This window comes from Dromaius novaehollandiae, chromosome 1, assembly GCF_036370855.1.
Source record: "Dromaius novaehollandiae isolate bDroNov1 chromosome 1, bDroNov1.hap1, whole genome shotgun sequence".
In the NCBI taxonomy this organism is placed as follows: Eukaryota; Metazoa; Chordata; class Aves; order Casuariiformes; family Dromaiidae; genus Dromaius; species Dromaius novaehollandiae.
In genome coordinates this window covers 65940383-65959385 of record NC_088098.1, presented here as the reverse complement: position 1 = coordinate 65959385, position 19003 = coordinate 65940383, and the positions used below count along the sequence as shown (strand labels likewise).

Below are 19003 nucleotides of genomic sequence, written 5' to 3'. Positions count from 1 at the left end.
TTCCACTGCACTATAATGGGGGGGGGGGGGGATGGGGGGAAAAGCACAGAAATAGTCTACACAGTGTTTTTGAAAACTGTACCATTTATTAAAGTGCAACCTGGGGCATGGTCTTACAGCAGTGTCCCATTGGCAGAAGGAAAAAATATACATACCCCTTCACTTGAATTGAGTGTAGAACAATGAAGCTGGAAAGAACTTCCTTTTAAAGGTGGAAACACTTTTATTAACCAAATGGCACAAGAAGCTTTAGACAGTTTTCCCCAAGAAGGCTGCACTTACACATTAAAAGGAACAGTATGACCAGTTCCTTGGGTAACTGGTGACTTCAGGACAAGTCAGGGTATCTTCCCACAAACAGGCCACTTGGGAACACAACCTGAACTCCCTGCAAGTCAGCCTCTGTCTGTCTAGACCCAGCAGAAGCCTAGTGGGAGAGATATCCCCTAATGTGTGTACATTACAGTCAGTCCCATTAGACTTCGCTATTCAACAAAATCAAGTGGCATTCTTTTGGTCTGAGTGGGTTTTAGCCTTATAACACTTTTTGAATAAAAGCTTATAATGCGAGTTAAAAATGGGGAAGAGACCCCCCTAAAGATACAGCAATAAGATGCATCCTCTGCAGCTTGTTCTGTCCAAGTCAATAGTGTTCCTTGCCTCCCCTGCAGATACTGCAGGGAGATTGAAAGCAGCTTCCACTGGAAGCTAACTGTAGCTTCCCCTCTTCTACAGCATACCATAGGCAAGTCAGCCTACCTAAAAGACCTAGAGAGGGTCAGCTGTTCTCTAAAAAAAAAAAAAAAAAAAGAAAAGAAAAAAAAGTCATTTAAATAAAGAAGTGAGTATGAGCTGTGGTGTGTTCTGGTTCCCCTATGTGTATTGGTAATGCTACAGCTGACCTGTTCCAAGCTGGTGCAGTTCTCATTCCCCAGTCAAAGCCACTAGTCCATGTAGCTAACAGCAGCAGATGCAAACTGAGACCCATTGCATATAGCTAGCCCTGTAGTCCCTGCGCCATAGGGGCCCAGTGTGCTATCCGCACTGGACTGAATTAGTGGTGGCTTGAATGCTACTTTTTTTTTGTTTTGTTTTGTTTGTTTTTTTAATGACAGTACATAGCTTGACTTCAAAGCACAGCACAAATACAGAGACTCAAAGCAGTGCTGGTCTTGTAACCTTCCTAGTGCAGAAAATAAGCAGACCAAGCCAAATGAAACAATACATAGTTTCTACCTCCAGCAGGTACAGAAAATGATTTTTCTGCCTCATCTTGCCCTGTTTGTTTCACTTTGAAACACATTTTTCCTACCTGGAACCTACTGGAGTATAGAATACATACAACAGATGAGTTGCCCTTCAGACACTGAAAGAAGCAGTATGTGTCATGCCAAGAATGAGAAATTCTACTGCCAACCTGGGCTATACACCTAGCAGTGGCAGCCAGGTGACTGCTCACCCCCCCCCACCCTCCACCCCACCACTCCTCCAGCCCCCAACACTTTCACAGCAAAGACCCTGGTAATTATATCTTCAGATACGAATTTTGCAGCTGTTGATTGCTCTGCCTCACTGAATGAAAGACTGTGCCTATTAGAAGCACTTTTTTTTTTTTTTTTTTTTTTCCCCCGGCCAGGATAGTGACATCTACCTTACTAGGGCTTTGCTAGTACTGCCATACCACTGTAGCTTAAATGTAGGGAAGGCTTAAGACCTCAAATTATTTCACTACTACAATCATTAAAATGAAAAAAAGAAAAAAAGAAGAAAAAACCCAAACTTTTGAAACTCACTTGTTTAGTACTAATGAGATGGTCCATTTGTGACCATTAGAAAGCATTGATTAGTTTAAAAATAGTCCAGATAGATAGATTGTTAGCCTAGCTGTGATCAGAGACGCATGAAAAGAAAAAACAGGATTCTGGTAACAGAACTTGCCCTGGGCAAAAGCACTCTTAGCACTATAGCATTCAACTTTTCCTTGAGCTACAGGCTCTCGAATTTGGCCCCCAGCTGCTGAGAATCACAGCCCTTGCAAACAGCAAGGATGAATTTTTGTAGTCGTAGTCTGCTTGCTAGAAGGAAAGTAAGGAAATAAACATCCAACTGCAACCACCACACCAACACAACCTTCCACTTCCCTTGTTAACTGTCTGTACATGGCTATAGCATCCACGTAACTGCTGGAGAAACCCTCTTCTATCTAGAAGGTAAACTGATGTCCAAAACCAGATCCGATACTAAACAGAAAACATGCTTCCACTGCATTGTCTGGCTACATGCTGGGAGCGTCTGTTCAAAGACTGGTAAGTGCCTGGAGCAGGCAGATGCTCAATAGGTCACACTTGAATAGACAGAAGTCTGGGGGCTTTGTTCCTTTCCTGGCTCAAGCTTGTCCTGTCATTAGGCCAGATACAGTATTTTAGGCATCAACCTCTTATTCTAGGCAGCCAAATTACTGCAAACCCTTACTCAGCTTCCACCTAGCCCAGCAGGAACTGAAACCTTAAGTTCTCAAACTGGCTCTCTCTCTGTGCCTGGTGCTGTTCCAATTTTGACCTAGCTGAGTGGCTTGAAACTGCTATGCCAACTACAGCTCCACGACCCAGGTGCTCCTGAAGTTTCTTATGGTAGGAGTCCCCTGAGCTCATGCATGGCTGCAAGGGGAGGGGACATGGCTCTGGGTCCAAGTGGTTTGGGCATCCATATAACAGGGATTCTGGGTTTCAGTCTTTGCTCCCAGGCCTGTTGTTTTAGGTTTGTTTTATGTAAAAAGACCTTGCCCAGTTCCCAGCAGTAACGCCTAAGTGAGCCTCCCCACAGCCTAGAGTTAAGCATAACTGAAATTTAAGTCATGCCTTAGTTTAAAAGCCTTTTCCTTGACAGCTCTTTATTTATCATGCTACCAACTGCAATTTCTTAAGTATTTAACTCAGACTGTGGCTTCCAGGCAAGGTCTCTTAGTTGTGCACAAAGGAACTCCATATTGCAGTAATTCACACCTTCTGCAGATATAGCCCTTTGTGGTTTTATCATCTTAGCTTGAGGATGTGGAGCAGACAAGGATAAAGTGAAGAAAGAATGGGTCGAAGGTAGATACTTTGTTAAGGTACAGTCCACTCGAGGACAGATATTGAGGCACTTTTGGGAAGCGGATAAGGAACACAAGTGAGAGTAATTCTGTATGTTCTTTCATAAGTATATAGCTACCGTCTTTCCTCTGCCAGCTGCAAGATTCACTAAGTAGAGGTTGCAAGCACATAGTTCAGTGCCATTAGACCATTCAGTTTAGGATTCCCTTAATCTATTTTAAAATAGGGGGAAAAAATCCATTTTCTAATTCATGCCTATCATAGAGCAAGAAGCCTGGCATTCAGGTCAGTGATAATACTGTCATCTGAGCTCATCCACCCCTTTTGTCACTTACAAAGGGCCTGTGCTAGCACTGACCCCAGGACTCCAGATTCAGTAGAATTCAAGTCCATAACTGACTTTTTTTTTTTTTTTTTTTTAAAGCTAATGGAGTGTTCCTAGAGGAAAGACAGATATGTGAAATTTTATAAACATGTGGTTAGAGGGATGGGGGAGAAGAGGGGTACATGTTCTTTCTGAATTGTCCAATCAATAAGAGCCTAAGAATGGGAAGATCGGCAAGGGACCAAGTAACCAAAACACACAGTTGTGCAGCTGATGCTCCATTCGAAGTAGCAACACACCAGATCCTTGAGATTTCCACCCCACTGCAAAAAGCTTAACAAAACCAAAAGTTGTTTGTTTTCCCCACTACTGCTGCCTCCTTCCTCTCACTGCTGTTTGCTGGCAAAGACACTTTTTATTTAGAGCCCCACTGGGCTCTTTGTGTCAATACGCTAGGGACTTTTTTGCCCCTAACTCGCATGGATTTATCTTCTCATCTGCACTACTAGTAAAACAACCACGTACAGAGAAGGGTGAAAAGAACACCTTTTCCCCCACAGCTTGCAAACATGTTATCTAGAGTGTCCAAAAAAACCATCTCTGTTTTAGAGTGGATCTGGGTACTGCTGTATAACCCACTGAGTGACTACAGATGGGGGATTTCACAAATGTAGATGCATCATCTTCGGCAAGGAGAGGACTTAGGTCAGGTTAAGAACAGTCCTACTCCCACAGAGAACATGCCCGGAAAGGAAACAGAAAAAAAGCAGCAGGAGAGGGGCAGGCCTGTCCCGACTTACTGGGCAATAAAGCAGCCCTTGCCACCTAGGAGCAATCAAGTACCCTCGCAGATAGTGTCACCTGCCAATAAATACTGTTTAAACATGTTAAATGAAGCAAAATGTAAACATTGCACATCTGTGACAAAAGGAGTATAAGGACCTCCCCTCTCAAAGAGAGGAAAGCTCCAGGGAGGTGCCAAGGGAGAGAACTATGGTGGTGGGAAGGCAGAAATACTGCCCCTACGCTGTACCAGCAGCAGCGGGAGTCCATGGCATGAGGAGGTCCCTGTTCTGGGCACAAAGCACAACAATAAGAATCTCAGCAGGACACCAAGAAACGGCAAAAAAAAAAAGATCACTTCAATTTCACAGCATTTTTTTTGTTTTTTTTTAGGGGCAACCTGCTACCTTTTGTACACAGAAAAAGAGCAGTCTATGATCAACAGTAAAGTCCAGAACCCCTAAGCTGAGGTTCCTTCCATAGCAGGAGTATATAGGTGACAGTCCTTTCTTCTCAATATTCAAATTCAAATCGCTCAAAATCCATTAAGTTTTCTACAGAATCCATTATAGAAAAAGCTTAAAACAAAAATTCCCTAGAATCTGCCAGGTTCTTGCTGACTTACCAGCATATTGGGATGTGGGAAGGACAGAAAAGAGTAGCAAGAACTCACCTCATGCTAAATTGGAGAATGTGCTAAAATCTCTTACCAGATCACTTAAGGAACAGGCTCATTACAAGAAGTACAGTAGGTAAGTTCTTTTTTTTTTTTTTTTTTTTTTTTTTAAATGGACCTTGTCTTTGTGCTTTATGAAGAGTAAGCTTACAGTAAGCAAGCTCACATTTCAGTTTTTACATTATCCCAAGTTCCTTTTCACCTACCTTCATCTGCTCTAAGCCACAGTGCAAGCATAAGCCCTCAGAGATGGCCAGTAATTTTGCCTGGAAAATCTAAGATCTTGCTCACAAAGCTGCAGTACAAAGACAGACACAGAAATGCACAATGAAACAGAACACTTGCAGTTGATCTGACATAACTAACATGTACGGCAATACTTAAAAGCTTTCTCTTCAAAAGCATTTGAAATGTGTCTGCACAGGAGGGAAGAGGGCTTTACTTTTTCCAAAATAACTTTCTCAGCATTTGTGAATCTGTAAGTTTAGCTAATTACAGATTCAGAGTCGCAAAAGAAACTGCACTGAACACCACTCACGGTCAGGCCAGGAACAGGCGAACAGAGGAGATATTTAATGCTGTTTTGCTTAGTTACTAGAATCCATTACTTTATGTATCTGGGATTCTGTCACAGCCAAGACCGAGTTAGGACTAGATACACTCTGTGCTTAACTTGTGAAAGACAATACCGACTGCAGCATGATATAGGACAAAATAGCATTTAACCTTTGAATTTCACAGGTGGCATCAGTTCACGTCTCACTTTCATGTAGTTTTGCCATTTACTTGCTGAATATACACTTGTACCAAAGTACTTATCAAAATGGCACGACATCAGCTATGAATTTTGCATCTCTGGTAACTCAAGTGTGGCAGTAAAGCAGGCCGGGCAGGAGCGTGTCAAATGGATTCTCAGACCAGCAAATAGCAGTGTACCTCCCCCATCTTCCTTGCTAGCAGCAAGCGCTGTTCTGCATCTCCCCCTCAGAAACACCAGAAAGCTCAGAGATAATATGACTATAGAGAGGCAGCTTCTTTACAGGATGGGGCTCCAATAAATGTTAGGGGCCAAACCAGGTGCGAGCAAAGAGGTAAGAATAAGCACTCTCCCACTGGGGCTTAGAAGGAACCTGCAAGGTTATGAGGAGCAGTGCAGTACCTGAGAGGAAGCTGAGACAAAAGGGAGACCAGCCTCTCGCTACAGGATTCAGGTTGGCTAAGGTCTATTAAGGAGGGCTCGGGGGTGCGAAGGGAAGTGACAAGACAGCACAGCTGCAATAGCGGGTCAATCTGAGAAGCTAAAAATTCCAGGGGTTGACAGCAGCTGGCTCTCCCCTTCCCCTGGGGATTCTCTGTTCCAGTTCCTAGAGTACGAGCACCCCTTTCTTCAGCACCTGCACTTAAGTTCTTAAATTTGCAGATTTTTTTTCTTTTTTTTTTTTTAAAAATACCCCTGTACTTTAATCACGAAAAACCAGTCCCCACCCTAATTCTACTAAAAACATGATTGTCCATAGCTGGAGGCTTACTGAATAACCTCACCCCATCACCATTAAGTTACTCAAGTGTCCAATTAAACAGCAGGCAGCTCAACCTTTAGTTAACACAACTACAAAAATTGGATAATGCTCTCTTTTCTCTCCCCACTCCTCCTCCTCCTCCTCCTCAAGAAAGCTCTGTTACTTCTTTCTAAGCGCCAGCGCTACTCCAACTGCTACAGCTAATATAGCTACTGCAGCAGCCCCACCGTACAGCAGTATAGATTTCCCTTCTGGCAATAAGATAGGCTTCTCCTCTGCAGTGGAGGATTTCTCTTCCATTTCTTCCAAATGGCCCTCTTTCCCCACTTTTTTTTCCCCTGGAAGCAGTATTTTCTCAGGTTCTGGTGCAGCCTTTTCTTCTGATGGGGCTAATTTTGGAACAGGTTTACTTAAGATGGGGATTTCGGGTTCAATAGGCTCTTCAGCCACTTTTCCCTTTTCCTCCTGTTTTGTACGCAGAAGTGCAGAGGGATGTGCTTTTTCAGCGGACACAACTTCAGCTTCAGGCTTTACCTCCTGTAAAGAAGCAGGGGGTTCTGGGAATGCCGCCTGCATGGTCTCTGCAGCAACTGTTGACACCACTGCTTCCTCAATCCCCTCTGGTATCTCTTCCTTCTCCACATGAACAATATCGGAGTTGGAAGAGTTGTTCTCACTCCTTTCTTCACCCCCTCCATTGCTATCCAGGCTTTTGACTTCTTCAGGATCCATGGCCACTTGCTGCCAGGACTCGGGTCCCAGGGAGACTGGCAGACTCTCTGTGTGCCAGCTCTGACTTGCTGACAGGGAGACAGGCAGGCTCTCTGACTGCCACGACGTGGTCACTGTGGGGGACTCTGGGGGGCTCACCTGTCCCGAGTTGTCACTAGTCAGGATGTAGATATCATTACTGTCCTCTGCAACGATCCCTGGGTACTCTTCCTCTTCAGATTCCAAAGTAAAGACTGTTCCCTACAAATGAAAAGGAGGACACAACGTGTGAGCAACGAGTTCAGCATCACGTTCCCTGTACGGGGAGGAACAAGACACCTGGAAACTTAGTAAGGCTGGCAGCAAGATCAGAGGGCCTCTGCAGGAGCAGGATTTGTCTGACCTACACTTTAGAAGAGATCACAAAACCAGCTGGTCCTACTGGGATTTTCAGAGAGCAGAACCACTTACAAGAGCTTTGCTGTGAACCCTTCCTTTCCTTGAAGTTACTGCATCACCCAGTACATCACCAAAATATACTGTTACTAACCAGAGAAGAAGAAACTTAAGTCCACCAAAATAGGCATGTGAGCCCAGTTGAATCTCTCTCCCCTCTCCATTTTGTGCAAGCGCTCTGAATTATTTGCCCATTTTTATATAAGGGCTTTTCTGTATGTTAATTTTATTGCATTTCCAGTGCTATCTGAAGCCTGTATTTCTATTTTGCACCAACAAGCTGTAATTTATAGTAATTCTCATAATTTAGCTATTCTTAAAGTAGTTCAGTTTCCAAGTTTAGCATCATAACTTTGGCCACACAAGTTAAGTTAAACCAAACAAATGATCACAGACACCCAAAAATGCATAGAGGGTTTCTTTTTGTTTATTTAGCTGGGTAAAGGTTGATATTCTAAAAATTTGACGCTGGGCTCCAGTTAGAGAAACTGCAAGTGTAAAATACGGATTCCCCCCTGTAAAAAGAACAACCCTGTACATTCCAGTCATGCATGGACTGCTGAGTAAGTACCACAGAGATTTGCTTCAAGAGAAAAATTACAAGAGAAAAAAAAATTAAATGCAAAAGAAGAAACTCCTAAGATGGGTGCGATAGTAAGAATGTTAAAATAACAGAGACAGAGAAGAACTCCAAAGTTGGCTAAGTCATATAACGAAAGCATGTGAAACCAGAGTCAAAGGTTAGATCACTCCCTTGTTCCTAACAAAAATTTGAACATTTTTACCAATTATTGCAATACTAGGAACCCCTTCAACGTAAATTCCTCTCTCAGTTATCAACTTTTCTAATACAGTCCCATCATAACATGAAGCAGTAACAAAAAAAAAATCCATTCTTCTTATTTCTCCCTGCCCCCCTTCACATACAGTAGTTTTCCTAAAGCAGGCCCCCCTCTTTCTGAAACACTTCCCAACACCTATGAATTTGGGTTTGGGTTCTGCTCCAGTTTCCTACCATGGTTTGGTAGGAAAGCATGCAATGAATACAGGGCCTGCAAGTCCGTAGTTTCTAACTTCTGGTGGGCATATCAGAAGAATTCATAATAACTATGCCAGCAGCAAAGTGTTTTTCTCTCACAGAAAGGCAAGCGGTCTGGATTCTCCATAAACATGAAAGTACTTTCTGCAGAGCTACTAGACACACTGCAATTCTTCACTTTGCTGGAACAGGGAACAATCTCAGAAAACAAAAATGAACAAGAAAAACCCTGAGTTGTCAGGCACAGGACAGAAGCATAAAATTGGGACTTGAGAGATTTACACAATTTATAGACAGTAACACAGCACAAGTTGTTACATCAATGAAGTTTCTGACAAGAGGTCACTGAAAATTGAGTTGTGTATGGTGTGAGGTCTCTCCAACCATTCCCCCAAAACACCCTGCCATTCTGTGAAACTGGATGGACTCATTGCTGGAGACTTTAGAGTGCAGGCTGTAGCACAGGAGAGCACTGGGAATATAAGGATTTCAAAACTTATTTTGATATTACAGAGATGGTATCTAAATAACATCTTCTTAGACCACTGAATTTTGGAAGATATATGTGCACTAGTAAAAGCATTTTGGACAACACTTTAAAATGAACTTTTCTTAACAAATTCATTTAAATTGCTTGGATATTGGAAGTATCAGTAACAGAAATGGATCAGTAACAGAAATGATAAATAAAATTCCTCAAGGGGAGGGTTAAAAGTGATCAAGCTGTTCACCAAGCAATTGAAGATTGCTTGTCTTGATTGTCAAAGTCTTGATTCAGAAGGAAATGAAAAATAATAGTGCACTACATTTATGAAAATGTTTAGACACCACACACATGCCAACGGATCCAAAACAGGTTCCGTCTTATGAGCAGTAACTGAGCATTCAAGACTTCAGTACCCTCTTGAAAATCTTATTTCACTTGAAAAAAAAACATTTTTCAAATGCAGCTCATACCATCGAACAAAATAGACTTCTATGATCTAGGAACAAACAACAAGTGTCCCAAAGTAAGGGCAAAGAAAGAGAAGACCATAGAAGAGTAAGTAAATGGAAATGTTACTGGATCCAAAGAGACTAAATACTGACAACTGCAGGCCAGAGTTGTTCCTCCACAGCATATAGGAACAGAATTCGACATCCATATGCAACATCCTTTCGTCCTGTTCTGGAACAGGATGAAACTCCTGTTTCCAGAACTGGAAACTCAAAGTCAGAAGCAAGTCAGTCACAGTAACACAGTACTTAACTTCAACTGCCTTGTGTTGAGTTTGGAAAGGCAGCCCACTGCCTGGACACTTTTGAGATCATACATTTGCTCTCTGGATCACTAGGATTTTCTCTGGATGTCAATTAAGTAAGAGACAGTCTCACTGTAATATAAATATACTAACAGCCACCTACGATCATAGCAAATTCTGTATTTCCACAGGCTTTACAGATTCAGAATAACTGCAATTAAACAATGAAATAATCAAGGGTAAAATCTGCAGTCTCATGAACCTCTGACACTACCCTCCTCTCCACTCAGTATTACCCTTTAACAAATCATAATCAATTTATTTCCTGTTCAGAGCTCATCACAACACAACAGACTGCGTCTGTAATCTGATGCTAGCAGAAACTAACATGGGAAGAAACTCCACTTAAGTGGTAACAGTTCTCGTCTTAACACACCAGTGGAAGGGCACAGATTCTATTATGATTGATTAAACACGAAGCATATGAACAAAATATTCCGAAATCTCACTATGTTTCTGCAGAATTATGAACTCTGGTGTTGTAACAAACTTCTTTCCAATAATAAATAATAATAAACTAATAAACACACCAACTAGGACCATTTTCAGATTGCCTAGATTCCCCTGAATTTCTTATACTAAGACAATGGTGAAAGTCAAGTGCCTTTGAGCAGCAACTCAGCAACCAACGTGGGAGCCACCTAAGGTCAGTCAATAGGAATTATTAGGTAAAGAGGCGGTGGTAGAATTTAAGCCATCCTAATATTCTTCAGTACTTATTTCTCTAACCCTTGCCTCTGTTCTATTCCAGATCTGCCAAGCTTAAGTATTTCCTTTTCCTCTCATTAACATCATAACTAAGGTAAATCAAAGTTGTTCTTTAGGGGGGAAAAAAAGCCCATAGGTAATTTGACAATGATAAAAAATTTACATGTAACATAGACAAGGTCTCACCACAGCTGCTACATGGACTGGTAGCTGCCTAGGCCAAGCAAAATATTTTAGCTCAGTATGATATAATGCTACATGCTCATGGTCTGTCACGAGGCCTCCTCAGCAGGTTAACACACAGATGGGGAGACTGCATTTGGTGGTGACACTGGATAGCATTCATATACAAGGACCAGGCATTAATTTTTCTAGTTATTTCCACATGCCAAGGCATTTTGAAATGCCAGGTGATCTGTTGGGGCACTTTCACTGGAGATATGCTTCTCACAGCATACAGGTAAGATCAGGACATAGGCTGAGAGTAACATGAAAAACTGCTTTGGAGAGGGTAAGGGAACGAAGGATGGCAGTAACGGGAATATGGGCAATCCTCGACGTTTCAAAGATTTCATTAATACACGTACACACACGTACACACTTATTCCATCTCCAACAGAGTGAAGGGCCAAAGAGGTTCAACCATTTCTTTTCCTGCACCGTGAAGAACGAATTGACCCAAGAAGAGTTTTCAGGGTTCCCTATAAATCAGAGCCTGGATATTTCCTTTCTGCAGCAAGTCCATACAGGCCAACAATTGCAAGTGCCTTGAGGACAGAATTCTCAAAGCTTGAAGAGACAGATGGCCCAAGGCCGAAAAACCTGAAAGAGACCTAAAATACTGAGCGTCAATCTATGATTTCGTTACTTTTTCATTGAAAGCGTTTGACGACATAATAGGCATTATTTAGGATGCAAGATTAACATTTCTTGAGCTGAATTATTCAGAAAATCAAGAGGACTTAGCTAGGATTTTGTGCTGAATGGGTTGGGGGTTGCATTTTTCTTTTGGTTTGTTTTTTGTTTTATTTTTCTTTTAAAACATCTGCTATAAAAACTTGGTGACATTTAGGATAATTATCTGCATCCATCTACAGATGTGACCCAGAGGCAAAACTCCTACAGACAACTCAGGATAGGATGGACCATCTGGAAGGATTTTTAATAATCTGAGGTCTTATATAAGCCATACTTTGTAATTTTACCAATAAATAAGAAATGTTTCTTTGCCTGCTCTATCTATTGTGAATGGATAATCTGCTGCTCCAGACCAGAGAGACCACAGTTCTCTTTTTTTTTCTAATTTGGGACACGAGACTCGCAGACTTGAAGAGCTTTTCCCCACCCAGCACACCTACAGAATGACTTCGTGTATGTCTACAGAAGCAAGTCCTTCACCACACCACACCACCAGTCCTCATTCCAACCACTAGTTTTTGAGGGGAGAGTTGGCACAAGTCATGGTTAGGAGGAGGAGAACTGGATAGTTCCCTCCCTAGTCAGAAAACAATAAGGATGATCCATGGCACACGGTGCAATCTTGAAGAGAAGACCAACTCATTTCTGCTGGGGTGGCATGTGTAGATTTAAAAAATGGAGCTCCATAGTCAATGATTATCCTTGGCCTATGTGGTCTGACTCGTAGAAATTTTCCACAAGACTTCTACAAGTGACAGAAAGCACCTTTAACAGACATGCTATATTCTTCCTAAGCATAAGTTCATAGCATAGTTCTTATGTTCGTATGTCATAGCTCATATGCATTCATTTGTGCAGTATGAACATGTATGCCACACGGTGAGCTACGCTAAACAAATGTAAACTGGTAATAGAATAATGAAGAAATACCCTGAAAACTGCTACTACAGACTGAACCTATCAGCTTGGATTCAACTGTAGTCCTGCCAGAATCAGAAATTTTGCGGAAAATCACTTCCAGCAGTGGATTCTGAACACTACCACCTTTAACATATAGTCAGAAGCTGCTGCTTAAAGACACTTGTTAATTTTCAATCGTAATTTAAAGACAATAAGCACAAAATAACAATTCCAGACTTGGAATCTGACCCTCATGGTGACTCTACTCTTCTTCATAGTTTTCTAGTAGAAAGGTCTGTTATTAATTGTATTGAAACAAGCTGACTTACTAACTGTAGTAGTTATTATTCAGAAAAAACTCTAACTCCACATAAGAAAAAAAAGTCTTATTTATCAAATATTAATTTTAGATTTATGCAAAGCTGCTTCTGATGCAAGCTGATATTCGAATTAAAATTCAGAATGTCTCAAAGATATAAATAACCTTTTTCCTACAGAAATAGTGTTGCATATGCAATGGAGATGTTATTAGATAACAAATGGAAAGAGAGATGCCCATTAAGTTATCTAACAGAGTATTAATTGCACCTTAGATAAGACTTTGAACACCCAGCCCTGTGAACTACTGAAGACCAGATGCATGCCAAAAAACTTTCTAATTGTTGTGGAAGCCCTAGAACTTTTAAGTGTGACAAAGTTGAATGTTTTAAGAACTGGAAATCAAAAAGTTCCCAAATTATGACCGTCTTGACAAGTATCACAGTAGTTCCTTTGTATCATCATCCCAAAGCTTGAAATATGGAGAAACAGATTTTACTTGGACTTAGAGATTCTCTGCAATTTGCTTGCCAGGTTGTACTGCTTAAAAAGTTTTTGTCAAGCCTGCAGCACTGAAGCCACTGCATTTTCTTAATAGAGGAAAGAAAACTGCCCAACTCACACAGTTGCATGGTACATAGCATCTGGCTGATGGCTGCCATTCACATGCATTCATTTGTGCTGCATGAACGTGGCACATATGGCGAGATACACAAGCGCTTGGACTGTAGCCACACACAAAGTAATCTACTGGGTAAATCTCTACGCACTCATCTTTCTGAGCCCTTAAGCCAAGCTAGTAAGCAAAGACAAAGTAGAAGTGCATCTCCCAGTTCCCCACTGAACATTATCATCTCAATTTCTCTGCTGAAGCATCCAGGACCACCTTGTCAGCTTGCTCACCTGCTAGATGATGCCCAATGAACTTACTCTAGGACCAGGTTTTAGCTAGACGTTAATGTTTGCTCTAAAGCAAAGATAAAGTTGTATTAAAAATCTTCCAAAACAAATATTCTTCAATTAAAAGTGTTTTGAAAAGCTTGACTGGTTTCTCTGGTTCAGTTTTTAATGAAATTTAAACACACAAGTAACAGTTAACTCTGTTCCCACTACCACTGAAGTGCAAGGAGTGACCCAGTGAAGAAACTCACTCAAAATTCATTTAAAAAAAAAACAGAAAGGGTCTACAGCCAAGAAAGCCTCCCATGTCTCACACCACAGATCTTGATTTTGTCCAGCACAGGCAAAAATTATGTATACTGGTCAGACAGGAGTGCCACCTTGTGGAAAAAGTCTGTTCCCTGGACTTTCTTTCTTTCTTTTTTTTTTTTTTTTAAAGTTTCCCTGAAATTAAATAGGCCCATATAAAATCCCCAAGAAAAAAACTCCTTGAAGTACAGGAGGAAGAGCTGACAGACTGGGCAAAGAAAGTGGTAAGTTCCAGAAGAGGAGTCGTTACTACTTTACTACAACAAAAAATTCAAAAAACACAACACAGGAAGTTTCTTAAGCTGGAGTTACTGACTTTACCTTGTAACATATCCTATCAAAGGGAAACAAGCTTCATTCAACACTTTCTTCACACACCGATAGCATCACAGCAACAATGCAAACACTAGAACCCGGACAAATGCATTCCTGCTTACAATCTAGTGTCTGAAAAACAAAAGGCAGTGAGTCATGAACTGGCCTGCATCCAAGAATCCTGAGAGATCCCCCTCTAAAGAATTAAGCAAATTTCCCACACTAACAAATTTCCCCAGAGATGGGAATGCAGATGTCATATGACTCCTAGCTCTAATTCAGGTGCAGCCTTACACCAGCGAAACAATGAAGTGCCCTCTATGCCGATGCCAGAGCAGGAAAGGCTGCGCCCGCAAATTACCAATATAGTCGGGACAGCTTCACTCCAGCCTAAAGCAATTCAAGCTAGAGATTCCAGTCAGTCTGTGCCTCTGTATTCAGCCAGACTATTTTATGCCTCTTCAGAAACCAGGACATGTGCAAACTCTTTCTGAATTCAGACTCCACCATTGTTATGTAAATCCTCCGGAGAAATGGATTATAAAAGGGTCAGCAAGCAATGCCCAGACCTAAAACACTCTTACAAAATAAAAAGTAACAAAAAACTCCCAGGCATCTAATGTATTATTTATCTATACAAAACTGTTAAGATGGGGGAGCCAAGAAAAACAGAGCAGAATTCACAAAAAAGACTATATCTAACTGAAAACTTTTTATAAAATTTAGAAAGGCACATAAATCAAATCAAAGCACATTGACATTACAGCCACTACTCTCAGCCCTTTCAAGGAGTATTTTGGCCAGAATAGATAGCCTGCAGAAATGAGCCCATTCCTTCTTCTTCCTTCCAGCACACCCTCCACTACCTGCAGAGAGTCAGCTCCAATGCAATACCTTTTAAGATTTCAGTTTTAGCAGTTTAAACTCAAGTAAATTCAGTAATTTAGAGACCATTTCTTCACACAGACAGATTTGAAGAGCCTTGACAAATGCTAGATTGTTTGGGGCAGGGGGAGGCTGGGAGAGAAAGGAGATGGAGTTGCCCAGTCATATACCATTTAAGCTCCTTTTCTTTCAACCACAGTGTGTAAAAAAAATCTATGATACTACCAAAGAAGTTACATAAGGACATTTCACTGACATGTTGCGTGATAAAAGCATAAAGTATAATTATTGTGAAAGGAAAACTCCTCTAGTTTGACTGCCCTCTCTTGCATCTTTACCCTACTAATATAACTTATGTTCCCTCCAGTGCAGCATGTCTGTAGATTTCTGCATTGTCATTCTCAAGGCAGACACCTGGACTGCTGCGGAAGGAGATTTTAATCTCCAGCTGCACAAACTGACTGCCTTGCTTCCCAAGGATCACAAGTACCTCTTTACTCTTCTTTTCCTCCAGATTTTTAACAAACTCTAGCACATAGATTATTCAGGCACCAGCAGCAAAGAAAATGTCGAAAACAGTAGAAAAGTACCAGACAAAACACTGGAGACAGAGCGACTTTTTTAAGGTTGAGATGAGAAGCTATAAACACTATGAGCATAATCCAAACAAATTTACTTTACACTCTTCAACACAGGCTAATGACTAGTTAAATTCAAATTCAAATCCGAACATTGTAATACATGGAGGCTGGGAAGGCAGAGACAATTTCAGTCACAGGTCACAAATGCAAAGATCAGTCTCCTACTGAGAGAATAAAGGTTATTAACTAAATCCCAGTAAGCACAGACTACATGCACTTATTTCAGCTCTTTCAAACAAGTGAAAAGCAGATGGACTTGTAACATGAACACGAAGCTGAAAAAGAGAAAAAGCAGCTAGCTTCCAAGCAATCTTATACTTTTTCCCTTCTTACAGCTATTCCCAGATGAAAACTGGCCATGAAAAACAGGATATGCAAAGCTTGAGAAAAAATAAATTACTTGAGAGGAGAGGTAGGAGAGGAAGAGGAAGAAAATCCTTACCAACTGACAGGCCTTACTGTGCACTTTTCCAGGAGACCAAGAATTGCTTCTGATGCAGCAGTTTTCAGTCCTGGAGAAGTGGAGACAGAGCAAGATAGAGAGGGAGGGAGGGTGGGAGGGGAGAGAAAGGGAGGGGAGGGAACAGCATGTACACTGCACGTCAGTTTGTTGAGCCCTAACATTGCTTTTGGGAAAGAGAAGAACTAAGCTACTGCCAAATTAGACTGGGAGTTGCTTTGCAATGGTTCAAAATGATAAGGGAATGAGATTTTAGAGCATGTTTGTTTGGGTTCAAAACCTAGAATCAGGATGAAGAAAGGTGTATCCCCACATGGAGAACCTGAAATACCAGGCATGCCTTTGGCTCCAAGAGAGAGACCATACTGAAATTTAAAGTCAAGCAGAATAAATGTAAGAGCTGCAGCCAAACCTGTCACTGTAAGAAGTGAAAGAGGGACTATCTGGAAAAAAGCAAGATTTCCCTGCTTTCCTACAGTCCTCCAAACTCAACTTGCGTCTATCTTCAACTCTAAGAGATTGCAAACTAGATGGAGTAATCCTTTCAACTCTTTATTCACAGACATTTGTGTGACAGCTGCTTCCAAACAACATACAGTGAAGACGGAAACGCCTATTCTGTAGACCTTCCACTTAAAGCAGTAAAATACACCAAAGGCAATGGGAGACAGAATGCAATACACATTGTATACTTCATACTATTGTATCAAGTACAATAGTACACAGTACACATTTTAAGCATGACACATGCTTAAAAATAAAAATAAACCAGCCATTCTCCCACCAAACAACCAACTATTCTAACCCAGTCCCATTCTATGATTAAAAGTTAATTGAATTATGATTTTAGTGCATGAACGGAGATGGGGAGGGGGCCGCTCATTGTTTCAATGCATCATATCATCCACAAATCTCTAGGGGACAGAGATGAAAGATCCCAAAGACACTCCTGGGCTCAAAGGCTCAATATCTAGTATCCCAATTTCCCATTCCTCACAAACCACACAGATTTCTTGAAATCTATTGCACTGCTACCCAGTTTCTTAACCTTCATTCCCTTGAGCTATCAACTTTGCTTCCAGTAACTACTCCTCAATCAGATGCCTTCCTGGACCTACAAGCTCCCCACGCCCACAAAACCGTTTGAAATCTGGCACACAAATACAGTCTCTGGAGCTCTTCAAACTGTAGAGCAGCACATTGTTATGCAGCAAATGCACTCACTGTGTTACGATCTCAGTAAAATCCCTACCCCACAGGAAAAGCAGCTCGAAAGAGGATGGGCTCAGCTAGCCCATTTCATCCCTTCTGGCAAAGTCAGGATTCAATCCAAAAACTGAGGAAGATTCCAAATGATCCCAAATCGTGCCATAGGAAGAGAAGGAACCTGACTGACTGCAGAATTTTTTGGATCTATCCCTGAAAACAGGCTCCTGTAAAGCTTTCCTCTGCTCCTGGTCCACAGACCATTAGATAGGCTGTTCTGGTATCTTTTCATTTTTTTAAGTAAGCTCTGAGCAGTTCCAGAAAAGACCTATTTGATACTCACACCACTCTGGGACAACACAAAAACTGAACCTCTTACTATCATAGCAATCTCATTCACTGGAGCCTCTTAGGTTTATACATCGTCCTTGACTCCAGAAAAGCATTACTGACAACTTGATCTGCACACAACTCCTGTGACAGATGCTTATCTTAAAAAATGCAAACCACACACATCACAGCTGACAGCATGCCATGTAGCTCTCCCCCCGGCCTTTCTCAAAAACACAAATAACTCTTCCACCTGTGCTCTGCTCTGAGTACCGCCATCCCTAGAATACCATCCTACAGACTCAGAACAAACCGAGAAGCGTATCGCTCAGCAAAAACGATCACTGTCATTACAAGAAACAAAAGGGCAGAATAAACCCATACACTCCCTTCCTCCAATTAAAACACAGCACAGTGGATTCCCAACCCTATCCCCAGAGCAACTCACAAGGGCTTAGTGCTGCTACCTTCATTGAGCTGGAAAAGGTTTTCATCACCTTGTTCCTTCCTTGCCTTTTCTGCTGTTTCAAAAATAGCTCTCACTTGTTTGCTGTACTGCTTACGTCAGTTCGATTTTATGCCTGAGCAGATGTATACAGACAGGCTCCTAGCCCATTAAATACCAGCTACCCGGATCTGTACATACATGCACAGTCACACAAACACAAAGCACATCCCCCTCCTGCACAGGCCATGCTGGAAAGCTGCTTGTTTTCAGAGGCTTTGCACTGTAAGAAGTATGTCTACAGCAGGCCTCAAAAAGGGGCTACTAAACAGACCACAGCCTTTTCCGAGATAGAAAAAAAAAACACAAAACAGCAGTCTTACATGGGCCTTAGCACTAACATCCATCTGTCTTAAAGGTGCAAGTAGGGATGTTCACTGTAATGAAAATACTCTGAACTCCTGATGCATTTATCAAATGGACTAAAGTCCAAATGCATGCTATTTACAATTGTTTACGTCCATTAAAGACAAACAAAAAATCCCTTAAGGTTTTAAAAACCATTATCCACTCTTGCCAGGAAGGGAAAGGGTATAGGAAGGTGCAGACATGTAGAAACAGACTACGCCTAAAGAAAACTACAGGTAAAATCTGAAATGAGAGAAGCTGAATGAACCCTTTTTAATCACTGTTTTTTCCTGATTTATTTTATTTTTTTTTAAATTACAGTAAATCTACTTGCTGGAGCCATTTCACTAATCCCAG

General features: G+C 41.4%; 1 protein-coding gene across 3 annotated transcripts in view; it reads right to left on the bottom strand.

The window, feature by feature from the left end:
* Positions 1 to 66: 66 nt before the first annotated feature.
* The window catches only part of BCL2L13 (BCL2 like 13), a 47284-nt gene continuing 28347 nt past the window's right edge, over positions 67 to 19003 (bottom strand). For all 3 annotated transcript variants that reach the window (XM_026116914.2, XM_026116913.2, XM_026116915.2), the window contains one exon: positions 67 to 7368. In XM_026116914.2, coding sequence (XP_025972699.1) covers positions 6556 to 7368 — 813 coding nt within the window. In that variant the 3' untranslated portion in view covers positions 67 to 6555. The remainder of the gene's footprint in view (positions 7369 to 19003) is intronic.